Here is a 14503-nt window from a genome sequence, read left to right as displayed (position 1 = left end):
ATTAAACATTTTAATATTAAATTTTGGGCTTGAAAATAGGAAGAGCAACATCCTAAAGATGCTGTAATGATAGACTGGATTAATGTGATAACATACATTTTAAAATCTTAGCAAGTTGTCTATCTGCCAACAAAGACAAGCACTTCTGCAGCACAATTTACATCAAAGTCTAATCTCTACCATGCATCTTAAAAAGGTCACATGAACTGCACTGTGAAAATGTTTATGCTTTCACTGACTTTTATATGGTAAATATAGATGACTACACTGCAGAAATCTAAAGGAAAGACCTGTCCTGTTCAGATGAAACTGAAATTCTTTGTCAGCTGTTTCTTTTAATCTAAAAGGATCTGACTTTCAGAACATTTATATTTGGGTTTGATGGTTTTGTTTGTTTGTTTGTTTCCCTGGCTGGAGCTGATAACTTAAAATGAAAATGTCTATGAAAGTTCTTTAAAGTGATATCTTAAAAGAATCATTATTCCAGATATTATGCTCTACAAGCACATGTTATGTCAAATGCTTGAGAGCAGATAATTTCATCAAAATTATTACCCGTCAGTAACATTAGGTGATATCAAAGTTTAAAGCCTCTTATTTTTTAAATATTGATGTTTTTTACTGAGCACATATATACACAGAACCATATATACTCTCACCTTAGAATGAATGTTCAATAGAGCATTACTGACAGTAGATACTTAGAAAGCTCTGTAAAACCTTTCTGATATTTTTGAACAAAATTATTTTCAAAAATAACTCAGGTTATTATATTAGTTCAATTCAGGAAAGAATTTTCTATTTTTTATGGTTCAAGCTGATACACAGAACTGCATTGGAATTTGCTCAGTATACAAAATAAATAATAGAAACAGCCACATTTCTTTTAGGTTGCACACAAGAAAAGTACACACTTACCCAAGGTCTAATTAAATAGGTTAATTTTGGCTTAAAATACGAGAAACCAGTGAACCCTTTCAGTACACAGAGAATAGTATCAGTAACAGGTAAACTCTCAATACCTGTTACACTTGTATTTGTTTAATTTAAAGCAAGGGAACAAAAGTCATAGACTGGTTTGGGTTGGAAGGGATTCTTTCAGGTTATCTAGCTCCAACTCCCACTAACATGGGCAGGGGAACCTTCCACTAGACCAGGTTGCTCAAAGCCCCAATCAGCCTGATCTTGAACACTTCCAGGGACTGGGCATCTACAGCTTCTCTGGGCAACTTGTGCCAGTGTAAAAGTAAAAGACTTCTAATGTCCCATGTGAATCTACTCTCTTTCAGTTTAAACTATTGCTCTTTGTCCCGTCGCTACAGGCTCTGGTAAAACATCTCTCTCCATCTTTTTCACAAGCCCCCTTGATATACTGCAAGGTTATAAGTAAGGAATTCCCTAAGCCTTCTCTTCCCCAGGCTCAATAACTCCAGCTCTCTCTACTGGTCCTCATAGGCTTCAGCCCCCTGATCACTTCTGTGGGCTTCTTCTGGGTATGCCAGAAGAAGTGCCAGAAGCCACTGTTCCCACAGATTTTCAACATTTCTGCGTTCAACTGAACCATTCAATGAACACTGCAACAACTTAGCTTAAACCCACTTCTGTCATCTGGCTAAGAAGTTCTGCCAAACTTTGCACTGGTCTAGTTCGATGGAAGAATTAAATATCCACTAAAAGGAATATAGACAGTTAAAAGTATGAAGAGTGATAGAGATATTCAAGGTTAAAGGTATCTCTATTTGTCAGTGTATCATCTCTTAGAACACATTTGTCAAGATCAGCATTATAAGATGATCAGAAAAAAAAAAAAAAGAGTTCCAAGAGCAAAGATCAAAGCCACCACAAATTATACTAGGATTATCAAGACTCAAAGAATTTCCATTTACTTTTTGTTAGGCTTGTTTACATATGTAGCCATTTTTTCTTTTCCATACATAGCGATTTCTCATTTCTATAAGAATTAAGGACCCTTCTCTCAGATGACGCATAACAGAAACATCAGTTTCTAAAGCTATGCTTAAATAAAGTTGGTCAGTACAATTCTCCCCTACAATGGATGAAAAAATAGGAATTAACCCAACATAACTTGCAATCTGAAATATTTCTGATCTCGTAGGCATTCTGTTCTGGATTTTTACTCTGGGCTGTTTCTGATACAGAAAATACAAATAGGACACATCTGTTAACTATGTTCTGGAATTAACCTCCACACAAAACAAAAACAGAGACAGTCCCACTACCAAACCTTCCAAACACTAGAATGAACAATGGGTCATAGCATAAATTGCTACTGTGAGATGCAGGCAAAGGCAGAAGAATGCTTTTTATGTAATGTATGTGATCCTAAAAACATCATAAGATCCTGCCCTGTTAAAACTCTCTCCTGTTGGAAGAGCAGGATATGACAGTGGAAGAGGACTTTTGAAGCCAAGGGTCAGATGAAGGAATGGGTTAACTTGGGCAGCAAGAGAAGGAAGCAGCCTAGGAGTGGGACCCTTTGTTCAGTCACTCAGTGATAGGATAAGTGATAGGATAATGTTTCAAAGCATTAGTAGCTTCAAACTGAAAAAGGATAGGTTTATATTAGATATTCGGATGAACCTCTTTAATGTGAGGGTGTTGGGGAACAGGAACAGGTTGCTCAGAAAAGTTCTCATCCCTGGAACTGCTCAAGGTCAGGCTGAATGGGGCTCTGAGCAACTTGGTCTAGAGGAAGGCAGCTCTGACCATGGCAGAGAGTTTGGGACTAGCTGACCATTAAAGGTCTCTTCCATCACATGAGACAGAAATATACAAAATAAATAAACATATATAAACAAACTAAAAAACCATCAGAACTTTAAATCAGTCACACCAAGCTACAGCCTTGAAGGGCACTGTAACAAGAAAAAATTAAGCTAGAGGTCTCTCTACATATAGTTTATGTTTTATCCAACAACAATATACAATTTGACAAAATAAATAACATTTTCTTCTAGAGAAGCAACTTCCTTATTGCTGTACTGCTCCCCGGGCAATGAAGACAAGTGTTAGGACATACAAAAGCACAGATGATATTCAGTAACTGGAGGCTACTCAGGACAAAACCAGAAGGGCTGTTGCTCAGAGACCCTTTTAAAAAATAGTCATACTCCTCACTCCAGTGAGATGATTTCCTCTTATCTGAGAGCAATCAAGTGTTTCAAGAAGCAGTCCATTCAGGGATCAAAATAATATACAGGCCACATGGTTTGGAAGAGATTCAAAGATCACATAAATGCAAAACACTCTACCATTTTACTTGTTATTGATGAACAATCCTTTTTTGAAAAACATGCACAAACTCTTTGAAATAAACCTCTATACCAAAAATATTGGAAAACTTAGTCTAAATACAGTTAATATATTTTCAAATAGTCACAACATAACATTTTCCTATTTGTAGGGCTAACATAAAAGCATGAAGAGATGACTTTCAAAACATCGACAATAAGCAAATCTGCCAACCATCTATCCAAAAAGCAGTCTAACGTAGATTTAAACACAGAAAAAAAAAAAAAAAAGATTCCCAGACCAGCAGTGGAACAACACACAAGCATGGAAACGTCCTAGTCTGAATTTAGCAACAAAGAATATGTAGACCAGGAAGACTGTGGCTAATCAAACCTGCCTGGATTTGCCTATGTATCTAACACTTCTATATGAAGCTCAGTATTCAAGTGCATTATTGAGTTATTGACAGCATTCAATGCCCATCTCTAATAAACAATATTTGACATGCCAGATGCTGGACTAGCTGTCAATGGATTTTTTTTTATGTAATAGCCTCATGGTTAGAGCACTCTCTAAGAAAGTACTAAATTACATCTTAAAAACTGAGATATTTCATACCATCCCTTTCTAGCAGAGAAGAATGAGTGGGAAAATACCCACTCCTAAGGGCTATGCTCAGTGAAGGACTTTCTATTACTTCTTCAGTGGCATCAGTAAGGAAAGACCAAAAGATTAATGGGACGCCAGTAAAAGAAAATCTAACCCAGCTCATGTTTACACCCTTAGCTGGAGCAGTGGAGCTCTACTCCATGGCCCCAGTACTGTTTTCATAGCATATGGTATGAAAAAAAAAGTTCATTACATAAACAGCACAAAAAAAAAACTGTCAAAGAAGTCTCAATATCTGTCCTGTCAATCCTGCTGAAAGACATGGAATACTACCACATATTTAATTGAAATTATCTATTTTCTTCTAGTTTCCCCTTTCTACCTACTTCCCATTATCCTTTCACATCAGTGGTTATATTTGCAGTGGAAGTATGAATAACCAGAATTCAAACACATTTGAGAAATTTTAATGGTGCTTACTTAGCCTTAAAGGGTCAAATTCAATATTCAAAGCAGTAAGATGACATTTCTTATGTTGATGCCAAGGACTTCTATGTTATACATCATCTGGACAGACTACAGCACAACTGCTGAGACAATCTCAGTGTCAATTTGGTACTCACATTGAAGGTAGTACCTTGTAGAGGCCATCAAGTTCTAAGCACTGGTTTTATCATAAGAATTGAGCCTGCTTCAAAAGGAGCAACTGTGACAGTACAAAAGAAACAGAATTTTAATATTTTACTTTTCCTATTTAACATCATAAAAGCATTATTTTTCCTTTCTATATACAAATTAGACTGAAAAAAGTTTGACTTACGACAGTTGCTCTCTATGTCACATCCCACGTACAGAGTTTGGGAAAAATACATACACAGTAATTCTTGAAGAAGATACGATAACGTTACAGATCAGGTAAACCGATATTTTAAAAATCTGTGGGTTTCAGTTTTGAAAACAGAAAGAACCTGAATCATAACAGATCAATAACAGGAGCTGTAGGCTTTCATTCAGAGCTGACTTGTTTGCATCCAACATAAATGGGCAGTGACCATTTCCCATCTAACAGCTGCTCAGGAGCCTATGCATGACGACATGGTAGCCCCTGTTGTAGAAGTGACCAGATGACGGTTACAGTTAATTGCAATTCCTGCTGCCATTCTCAAATAAGGAAACAATAAGACCTGGAGACCATAGTAGCCCATGTCTTTTAGACAAAAAGCAACTCCAGAACAGGACAATGAAAAGGCATTTCTCAAATGAGCCGTGTCTACCCAATATGTAGCAGGATCTCAATTTAAGATAAGGTTAATATAATATAATTAATATAATATTTTTTGTGGTTTAACCCCATCCAGGAACCAAGCCCCAGGCAGCTGCTCGCTCTCTCCCCATGAGCAAGACTGGGGAAAGCATCAGAAAGGTAAAAGCCAGAAAACTCATGGGTTGAGAGAAAGATAGTTTAATAGGGAAAGCAAAAATCATGCACACAGGCAAAGCAAAACAAGAAATGAATTCATCCCTTCTCATGGGCAACCAGGTGTTCAGCAGTCTCCAGGAAAGCAGGGCTCCATCACTTACAACAATGACTTGGAAGATGAACACCATCACTCCAAACTTCCCCTTCTTCCCCCCATTTCACATACTGAGCATGATGTCACATGGTCTGGAATATCCCTTTGGTCACTAGGAGTCACCTGCCCTGATTGTGTCTCCTCCTAACCTACCATGTACCTGCAGTTTCCTCACCAGTGTGGCAATAAGGAAAGCAGAAAAGGCCTTGGCTCTGTGTAAGCCCTGCTCAGCAATAGCAAAAACCGCTCTGTACTATGTCACGGGAATTACTTTGCATTTTGGACTTTTAGATTCCTTTTTCCTAGTAATATCACCATTTAGTAAGCATAAATGCTGGGTTTCATACTGCTCTCTTCCATACACTGTACTCAAAGCAAGAAGGTCAATTTTCCAAGTACCATTTAGTTTTGGTAGCTCCTTTCAAAAAAACCCATTTACTCACCCTCAGAAGTATTAACTCAACGGAACAGCACAGGGCTCTAATGTTCTACTCCTTAGGCTTAGAAAACAGTATAAAAAGGAAAAGTAAAACTTGTAACGGCCACAACTTTGCTAAAAGCTGATTCCTATATTGCTTAAAAAGTTGCCATTTACATATAAAAAGCTTTTCAGTATTTATAGCAAAGTCAACTGAATAAATGCACTAAAAAGTAGTTACCAATCTATGGATCAAAACTATGTTATTTAGATTCCTGATGTAGCAAGCAGCTGCGATACCACATAGAATTTCCTTAATTTGACAAAACTTTCAAGCATGGTAAAATACTCCAGTTATAAAGAAGGAACCCTCCCCCCCCCAAAAAAAAAACAAAAAAAACAAAAAAAAAAAAACCAACAACCTATTCATTTTACCTTTATAACAGTAAAAAATACAATGCGAAGTATTCACTGTAGGTACTTCTCTCTGGTTGACTACTGTTTATTAAGCAAATATGTGAGATACATGTCTGGAAACAAAAAATGTCACAACTCTTTTAATTCTGAATTGCCATGAAGGTGGCCACCCTCTACCAGGAGAGCCTTCTGAGGCTGTGCTTAGTAAAATAACTCCTTGTTGGTCACACCAAGGACCATAAACAGCCTATTTCTACTACTTTGTTTTTGTCTTCCCCTGCTGAAAGCCTATCAAATCAGACCATTTTCCTTCAGATGGAGAATATTACATTATATTTATCACTATAGCAACTAACCTAATTGATTTGATGCAGGTTTCTCTTCCACCATAGGATGGAGCCATTATCCCTAAGTATAATCTAAACATTTAAGAAAGAAAAAATTATCAGTTTATCATTTTACCACATCAACAGGAATATAATTTGGCTTCAGATATTAAAGTACAAATGAAAGTCTAATGGGTTGTACATGTACATCCAGAACATTCTTTATAAATATGCTTATCTGTCAAGTGGAACTTAGAGTATGGCGTTTATTGGTTGCTCCCAGTAATAGGGATGATTACTGTACAACAAATACACTTCCAGAAACAAAGATTCACAAAGTAATTAGGAGAAGAAGAAGCAATGTTCAAATAACTGATTCAGAATAAGCTTTGTCAGACTAACATTAAAAATGGAAATAGGCAAGATACATAAAAAATTGATTTTACAGTGCTATTAGAAAGGAAGAATAGAAAAGCTCTTTCCCAGATTTTGTTTTGGAGGCTACCAGGTTTGTTTTCAGAAGAATGATACAATGAGATAATAAAATATTAGGTTCCTGTAATTAGTTTGATGAATATATTCACCTTTATTGTTATACTTCCATATTCCTGACAATAAGGTGTAGGGGAAAATAGAGACCACCTTACATAGTCAAATTTCTTTCCTTTTACTTCCTAAGAAATATGGCAATCCTGTTATTTTTAAAGTATTTTTAAAAGTCATCACATACCCCCCAAAACCTAAATTTGCTTTTCTTCAAAAACAGGCATCAGATGAAAAAAAAGACTGATTAAACTATAGCTGATTGTTAAGAGAATTCATAAAATCTGAAGTGCTGCTTTACCTAGAAATAGCTTCTTTATTTTATCTTGATTTTTCACAGAGTAAAAACCATTTTTTTTAATGTCTCAAATACTACCACTAGAGAAAATGTTCATGATGCTTCATTAACATTTGGAATTGCAATTGTCAAATCAGTGAAGCATTACATAAATGGTGGAGTGTTTTGACACCGCATATTTTAAGCAGCATGGTGCTTTTCAGTGCTATACGAAATGAAGAGTGTACTACACTTTTGAGGAACATCATCTACATTGGCTGAAAGAAATAATTAGAAACTGATCTTTAAGCACATTAGAAAATGCTTTCAGATTATTCGCCAACATTTGCATTTTTCATCAGTAAACAATGAACAATATGTAACAATTCAAATGGATGACTACATTCCTTAGGATAAAACACTATCAAACTTTTCATTGCTGAAAATAAATAATTTCTAAAGTGTCAGAGTTCATTGTTAACTCTTTTTGATGCCATGCTGATCGAAAATATATGCACAGAAGATATATTCTCTAAGAAGCCTATGATGCTTTGGACACTTCTAACACAAACAAAATATTTCCTATCACTAATACCAAACTGAATTCCCTTTGCACTTGAACTATTCATTCTCTAATATGCACTCCCATGATACAATAAATTATTTTAAAACTCACTACGTTGTTTAGTGTATCCTCTACATTATCACATTGAATATAGCATTATGCACAAAATTATATTATTAAAAGTGTGGCCTGTTTAATACAATTTTCTTAATGAGAAGAGTTATACAAAATGTGCTAAGTTACAAAAAAAATTACAAGATATGTTATTCTTTTTGGCATAATTCACTTTCAGCGTCATCAGTATAAAGGACCCCTGTAATACACAAAACAGAAGTGAATTAAAGGTTCCCCTTTAACCAATTACAATCTTGTTAAAAACCCAGAACACATACACAGAAAAATGGTCAGTGTAATACAGTTGGAGGAAATGGAATAGAGGGTTAAGAAATGCAGCAGGTATGCTCCTGCAAACCAGCATCTATTTCCTATTCATCATAGCCTACACCTCTTACAGCTCAACAAGACAAGCCTAGTGCAAAATCTTTTATGCTACAGATAATGAAAGCAGTATGCACCATGGGTAAATTACAGACCCCATTCAGCTCAGGGTGGGAAAATACAGTGTCGATTCATTTTGGCAAAGCTGTGTGGGTCCTTCCTGATAAATTGCGGGTTTTTTTTTTTATTATTATTGCATAAAAACTGCTTTTTCTATTCTCTTTGCAAGTCTCCTACCCTGGTGCCATGGACTAACTTGCATTCCCTAACTTGAAGTGTGGGCATTAACTCCATTTACATTATATAACTGCTTGATAATGACTCTTGCTGACAGCAAAACATACAAAAAACGACCAAAAACAAACAAAAAAGCAGGAAAAAATAAAGACCTTTAAAAGTATTTATAGTCCAAGTACTTGATTCTTACAGATACCTTATCTGCAACACTGTAATTAATGGAAAATCTATCAAGCCTGAAAAAAGATTATAAAAACTCTACTGATAACCTGAGATGCAGCTCTAAAACTGCCAACATGGACTTACTAAACTGCTGAGGATATGCTAAGGAAGTGCAAGATTTGTTCCTTTGGAATTTCAGAGAATCACATATCATCCCAGAGATGTTAGGACATCTGTCACTTGATGATGTGCTTCCTAAAGAAATGAACATAAGCAAACCAGCTCCCCTTCATGGAAGGCGGACAGAGTTAAGCAAGTGTGTTTGTGGAGGGAGCAGCCTCAGAGGAATCTGGTAATATCTGACAATAAACAGTGAACAGTGGATCAGGGCTACTATCGCCAGAAAGTTTGTTTCTAAAATCCAAGCGATGTTACTGTTTGGACTGGAAATGCCACATTTACAACCTAAGGACATCTCAATCTCCGGAGAAGCAGCAGTATTAAAGTGATGGTCTACCTGCTTTGCCGTAGGGGAGTGGGGGGAGATGTGCTGAGGGGGAAGTCTAAGGCACAGAACCTGTGCCTGCCAGCTCCAGAGTTTGGCCTTTGCCTGAAGTGTTACCTCACATGGGAAGGGTGTAGATTCATGCCCAGCAAAAGCACCAGGACAAATATGTACTTACTGCAGTAAGCGATTAGGAGACTAGCCAGGATCATGATAGCCCAGAAAGTTGAGGACATGCTTGGCAAGGCGCTGGCATCTTTCCTACTGCTTCTCCTGGGAGATGGAGCCATTGAAGCCACTTCCCCGGCGGGGGGAAAGTCAGACAGTTTCACCAGCCAGCTCTCCCCTCGACTGATGGCCTTGTTCCACGTGTAATCCTCAAGGAAGGCATCTTCCAACGACTCTGCTGTTCATCATCAGCAACATGGTCCTGTTGCAGGAATCATCTTCCAGCCAGTAAGCCAAGGCGACTCTAATGCACGCAGGGCTTGGGAACAGCGGCCACAGCCAGCTTCCCTCCTGTCACTGTGGTGGGATGCACGAGCAGGGAGGGTTTCACTGCGCCTGGGATGCCTCGCGTGGTACTGAACTTCGAAGATGTCCCACGAACAAGCCTCTTTTTTTTTTTTTTCTTTTCTGTTTTTAATTTGCAGAAGTTGTTCTGTTCGGCTCGCTGTCCTTCCCCCTGCCTCCCCCTCCCCGGGGGCAGCCCCGGCAGGCGGAGCGCCGGCGGTGCTAACGCGGCCTCCCCCGCCCGCCCGCGGCTCTACGGCGACCCCCGCTCAGGGCGCCGCCGCCCCCCAGCCCAGGCCAGCATGGCCGCGGGGCCCACCGAGGGGCGAGGGCAGCCCGGTGCCACCGCCGCCCGCCCGCCGGGCACGGCTCCGCCGGGCAGCTCCGCGCCGAGAGCCCAGCGCCTCAGGGCGAGGACAGCCCCGTCCCCCCACGGCCTGTCCAGCCTGAGCTCCCCTCCCCACCGGTCCTGCGGCTCGACGGGGCGGAGGCGCGGGCTGCGGCCGGGACACTTGAGGCGGAGGGTCGGCGGCGGGTCTCCTCCTCTGCGAGCGCCGCCCGCTCCGCTCTCAGGCTCTGCCGCTACAGCGGCGCTGGCCCTTCAAGTAAAGGGAAGCGGGAGGAGGAGGAGGGGGCCGGCGGTCACGCCCACAGGTGCTCAGCGCTCCGAGCAGAGCGGGCCTTCCCCCCGCTGCTCCGCTCGCGTCCCTGCCGGAGGAGCGCGCCCGCCCCGGGGCTCGCATCGCCCCTCGGCCCCGCACCGCTCCCCGCTCCCCTCTCCCGGGGCGGTGCCCGCCGGGTTTAGGGAGGGAGGAGCCGCGGGGCGACTGTCCCTGTGCCCGCGGAGGCTGCTGCCAACCCTGCGGGCCGGCGGTGGGAGCGGGCTGTGCGGCGGGGCAGAGCCGGCTCCGGCCCCCAGCGTCTGCCCGCGGCCGCCGGCGGAGAGGTGGCGCGGAGGAGCCGCCGCGCCGGGAGCGGAGCAGAGGGGAAGGGAGCGGAGGCGGTGCCCGCCCTGAGCCTCCTCTGGGAATCTTTGCTCTCGCCTGACACCGGGTCTCGACAGGAGAAGTGGCCCAGGGAATTGTCTCTCACAGCCCCCTCACCTGCACGGTGCGGCTCGAAATCTCCACGATGTATTGCGCCTCGACACGACCACAGATGCTAAAGGATACAATTCCTCATTGTATATCCATCTACGGTCCTTATGGGGACTGCTGTTGGCACGCGGTTTCTGTCGCTTAAATGGCAGCGACACATCGGAATGAGCCGCTTTAGAGGGCTTGGGTTCACATGTGTGCCAGTATCCCTTATGATTAAAAGCTTAAATATTTTAAGAAGGACCAGGTAGTTCAGCTTTTCTGTTCGGAGTCTCCATAGCAATGTCTTCAAATTAATATTTTAAGTTCTGCAGAAGGTAGTCGCATTCCAAGTACAGGCAGGATTGTCAGACTAGAAGAGGAGCTTAGTCACAAAATGTCCCATTATCTCCTCCTGTGTTTTACTTGCATAATAGAAATGCCATGAAAAAGCTGATTCGTATTCCTTCAGAAGCCCCAGCTTTGTCTGATTGTTTGCCATTTAAACATAGACTTAAAAATTGCATATGAATGATGCAATATTCACAAGACAGGACTGTAAGGACCTTTTCAGTACAGCTGGACTTGATTAGATACTAGGAACTAAGTTCAGTTTTGCACCATGAGGACATTGCCAATGTAATTGCTTTGATTTTAGGGAAGATATTCTGCCAGAATAGTTTCATCCTGAACTGGTAGGGCGATAGATTAATGTGTTCAAGCATGCTTTAGAGATTAAATTTTAACTATTGTTTGGGTACAACTACATTTGGGTACCAGAACATTTCCTTCCAAGATGTGACTTTCTTTTCCCTTATTTTCATGGGAATTTCTTTTCTAGTATATTTGAAAACTAGAATAGAGCACAATGCAAACATTAAGACAACATGCTAAGCTATATTCTCCTTCCCCATATCATTTGAAAGAGCATTTGTATGTAGAGTCAAGATCATTGTGTCAAAATCTTTGTACCTTCCATCTCTAACTTAGGCACTATATTTTCCTTCTAAGTCAACTTTAATTCATCATCCCTCTTGGAATCCTGAAGTGTTACTTCAATTTGATGTTGTGAAGTTGTGCAGCTTCATGAGTTTTTTTAAAAAACTAGGACTTTCAAAATTCCTCTTCTCAGACTGAATGTAAATAAGTGTTGAGCAACAAAAATGTCTCTGCATGTTGTGCTACCGTTCATTGCATCTCCAGGACTAACATGTAAATTAAGCATTTTTCTGTATTTATGAAAAAAAATTGATTTCCATTATAGCTGTGAGTAATGAATGTCTGCTTAAATAGCATATTTTAAAAATTACGATTAAAAAAAGCACAAGTATCTTGAAAATGGCATATATAATGTGACATATAGATTAGAGACTCTAAAGCCATAAGGGACAGCTGTTGATATATGTAGGCAACTATACCTTTCAGTAGAGTCCACAGAATTTTATACTGTAAATCTTACAGTTTACCTTGTGGTTAGGAGGATTTCCCTTGGAAATACATCCATCTTTCAGTCTGAGGAGTGGGAATCATGGTGACTGTTCACCTAAATAGAGCTTGAAAGTCTTGCTTTGATAATTCTAAAAACGGACATTCTTCACTTGAGAGCAGGTTAATGCCCATGTTGGAGATCTACTCAGTTAACTCAGAAAGTAAAGCACCACTCACTGAATACGGGAACCACCGAGCTGGGGCCTTTGTGTTTCTATACAACTACCTGTAATAGTTTTACAAAGAAATTTTAAATTAATAAAGATTTTCAAACATTACATTCTGATTTGATTGTCAAAGACAAGACTTAAAATCACTCTTAAAATGCAATTTTAGGTCACTGCTGATTTGTTTTGTAGGTGCATGTTGATCTCCAGTAATGGCCTGGCTGTTCTGCAGGGTCTTGTATTGAAAAGTATTTCATCCTACGGTGACACTATTCACAATGTAAGTCCTACTTTAGGAAGAAGTGGTGGAATTTGATCTCAAATTAATTTGCTTACCCCTTTCTTGATATGGTCCCCACACTTTGATTTTCAAGGAAAATGTGTAAGATCTGTCTTTATTGCCTCCCTAATCTCCCAAGAAATTCCCAGTATTCAGACCTGTGTGTGTACGGAAATGTAAGAACCAATGATTAAAGTCATGGACAGATGTTTGAAAGCTGAATAGAAAATAGAAACCCAAGTTAAAGGCTGTGTATCAAAGTGAAATACCCTTTTCAGAAATCAGATTTGTTCCCATATAGTCAACTACACAGATCTCTTATTCTGCCATTACTGTTGGAAGAGTTAATATTTGCAAGGAAATTAAAACAATATTTAAGCTCTTTACTAAGGCTGGGCCATTGGTCACACTGAAATGATAAGCAAAATCTATCTATTGGCTAGAACAGGCATAGTTTGAAGCCTGTTGTAAGCTATGTCTATGTCAGAGTTTGTCCATGATGTATGTTTGTATCTCTGCTTTCTGCTAGGATGTCAGACCTGTGAGGTCTGTGTAGTCACGTTGACCTCTATGACAGGTGAGAGAATAATCTACAGAGGATAAATCTTAACATTCATTTAGCATCAAGCATGTACAGGGTAGAAGGTAGATAATGTTCTTCAGATCTTTACAGAGAGACCTTCTGTTCTTTCTGAATTTGCTTATTTGCTTTGAAAGAAGAAGGTTTAAATAAATTGTGGATAAATTACATAGCATTGCACTGATTCAGAATACTACAGAGAGAATTAACAATCAATAATATTCAAGACAACTACTGAGTTTTTGCTTGAGATAAAATAAAAATATTCAGTTGATTCTAAATGTTGATTTAAGGGAAACAACAGAATATCTGAATGGATATTATTGATTAGATTTGTTATTTTTGAGATAAATATGAGCAAAAAAAGATGTAAAAGAATAGCAGCATTTAAAACTTTTTTTACAATGTTAAAAACATTAATTACATACAGGAGCTGTGTAATATAAGCTTGTTATATCTCAAAAGAATTTTCAAAGGAAGAGCAATAGAGCTTAATACCAAGAAAGCAAGCTCCTCAACTTTATTTAACCATTTATATTTTCAACAAATTAGTTAAAGAACTCTATATGTCTCTTTATAAAAATCCATAGCACGTCTTTAACAACCATAGCAAATATAAGAAAGAAAGAAGGCAAGAGAATTGTGATTTTCTTCATCTTTCCTGAGATGGAGACCAGTCAGGGGATATGGATTCATGTTGAAGAAAAAGAATAGTTTTAGTTAGATTTTATGAGAAGATTTGCTCTTTGTATTTACTGATCTTTGGCCGTCTTTAGAAAAAGTATTTCATCTAGACACATGCCTCAAATTTTTTTTTAATACCTGTTTAGTGCCCAGAATATTGACCATCTATTTAGTTGGGAAGTTTCCTGCTAGTGATTTACATGAAGCTGAAAATTATTGTATTTGTGAACAAAAAAAATAATAAGGAAGAAAGAGAGACAGTTTGGAGTTAAAGGCTTAATTCATTGTGAAATTATAATTTAGAGAGTTCAGTTCTTCAATAACAGAAATCA

At 39.3% G+C, this 14503-nt stretch overlaps 1 protein-coding gene across 9 annotated transcripts in view; it reads right to left on the bottom strand.

Moving 5' to 3' along the window:
- The window catches only part of TAFA5 (TAFA chemokine like family member 5), a 470404-nt gene extending 459747 nt beyond the window's left edge, over positions 1 to 10657 (bottom strand). For 2 of the 9 annotated variants that reach the window (XR_005258978.1, XR_005258979.1), the window contains exon 1: positions 9562 to 10655. Coding sequence is in view for 5 of the 9 variants with exons in the window: in XM_038154225.1 (XP_038010153.1) it covers positions 9562 to 9673 (112 nt within the window). In the remaining 4 variants the exon portion in view is untranslated. Of the gene's footprint in view, positions 1 to 9561 lie in introns of all 9 variants that reach the window. The other 7 variants (XR_005258981.1, XR_005258980.1, XM_038154225.1 and 4 more) reach the window with 7 other exon arrangements.
- Positions 10658 to 14503: the final 3846 nt, after the last annotated feature.

Source organism: Motacilla alba, chromosome 1A (genome assembly GCF_015832195.1).
Source record: "Motacilla alba alba isolate MOTALB_02 chromosome 1A, Motacilla_alba_V1.0_pri, whole genome shotgun sequence".
Classification (NCBI taxonomy): domain Eukaryota; kingdom Metazoa; phylum Chordata; class Aves; order Passeriformes; family Motacillidae; genus Motacilla; species Motacilla alba.
Note: the sequence above shows the minus strand (reverse complement) of the source record. Positions and strands in the feature narration are given on the sequence as shown.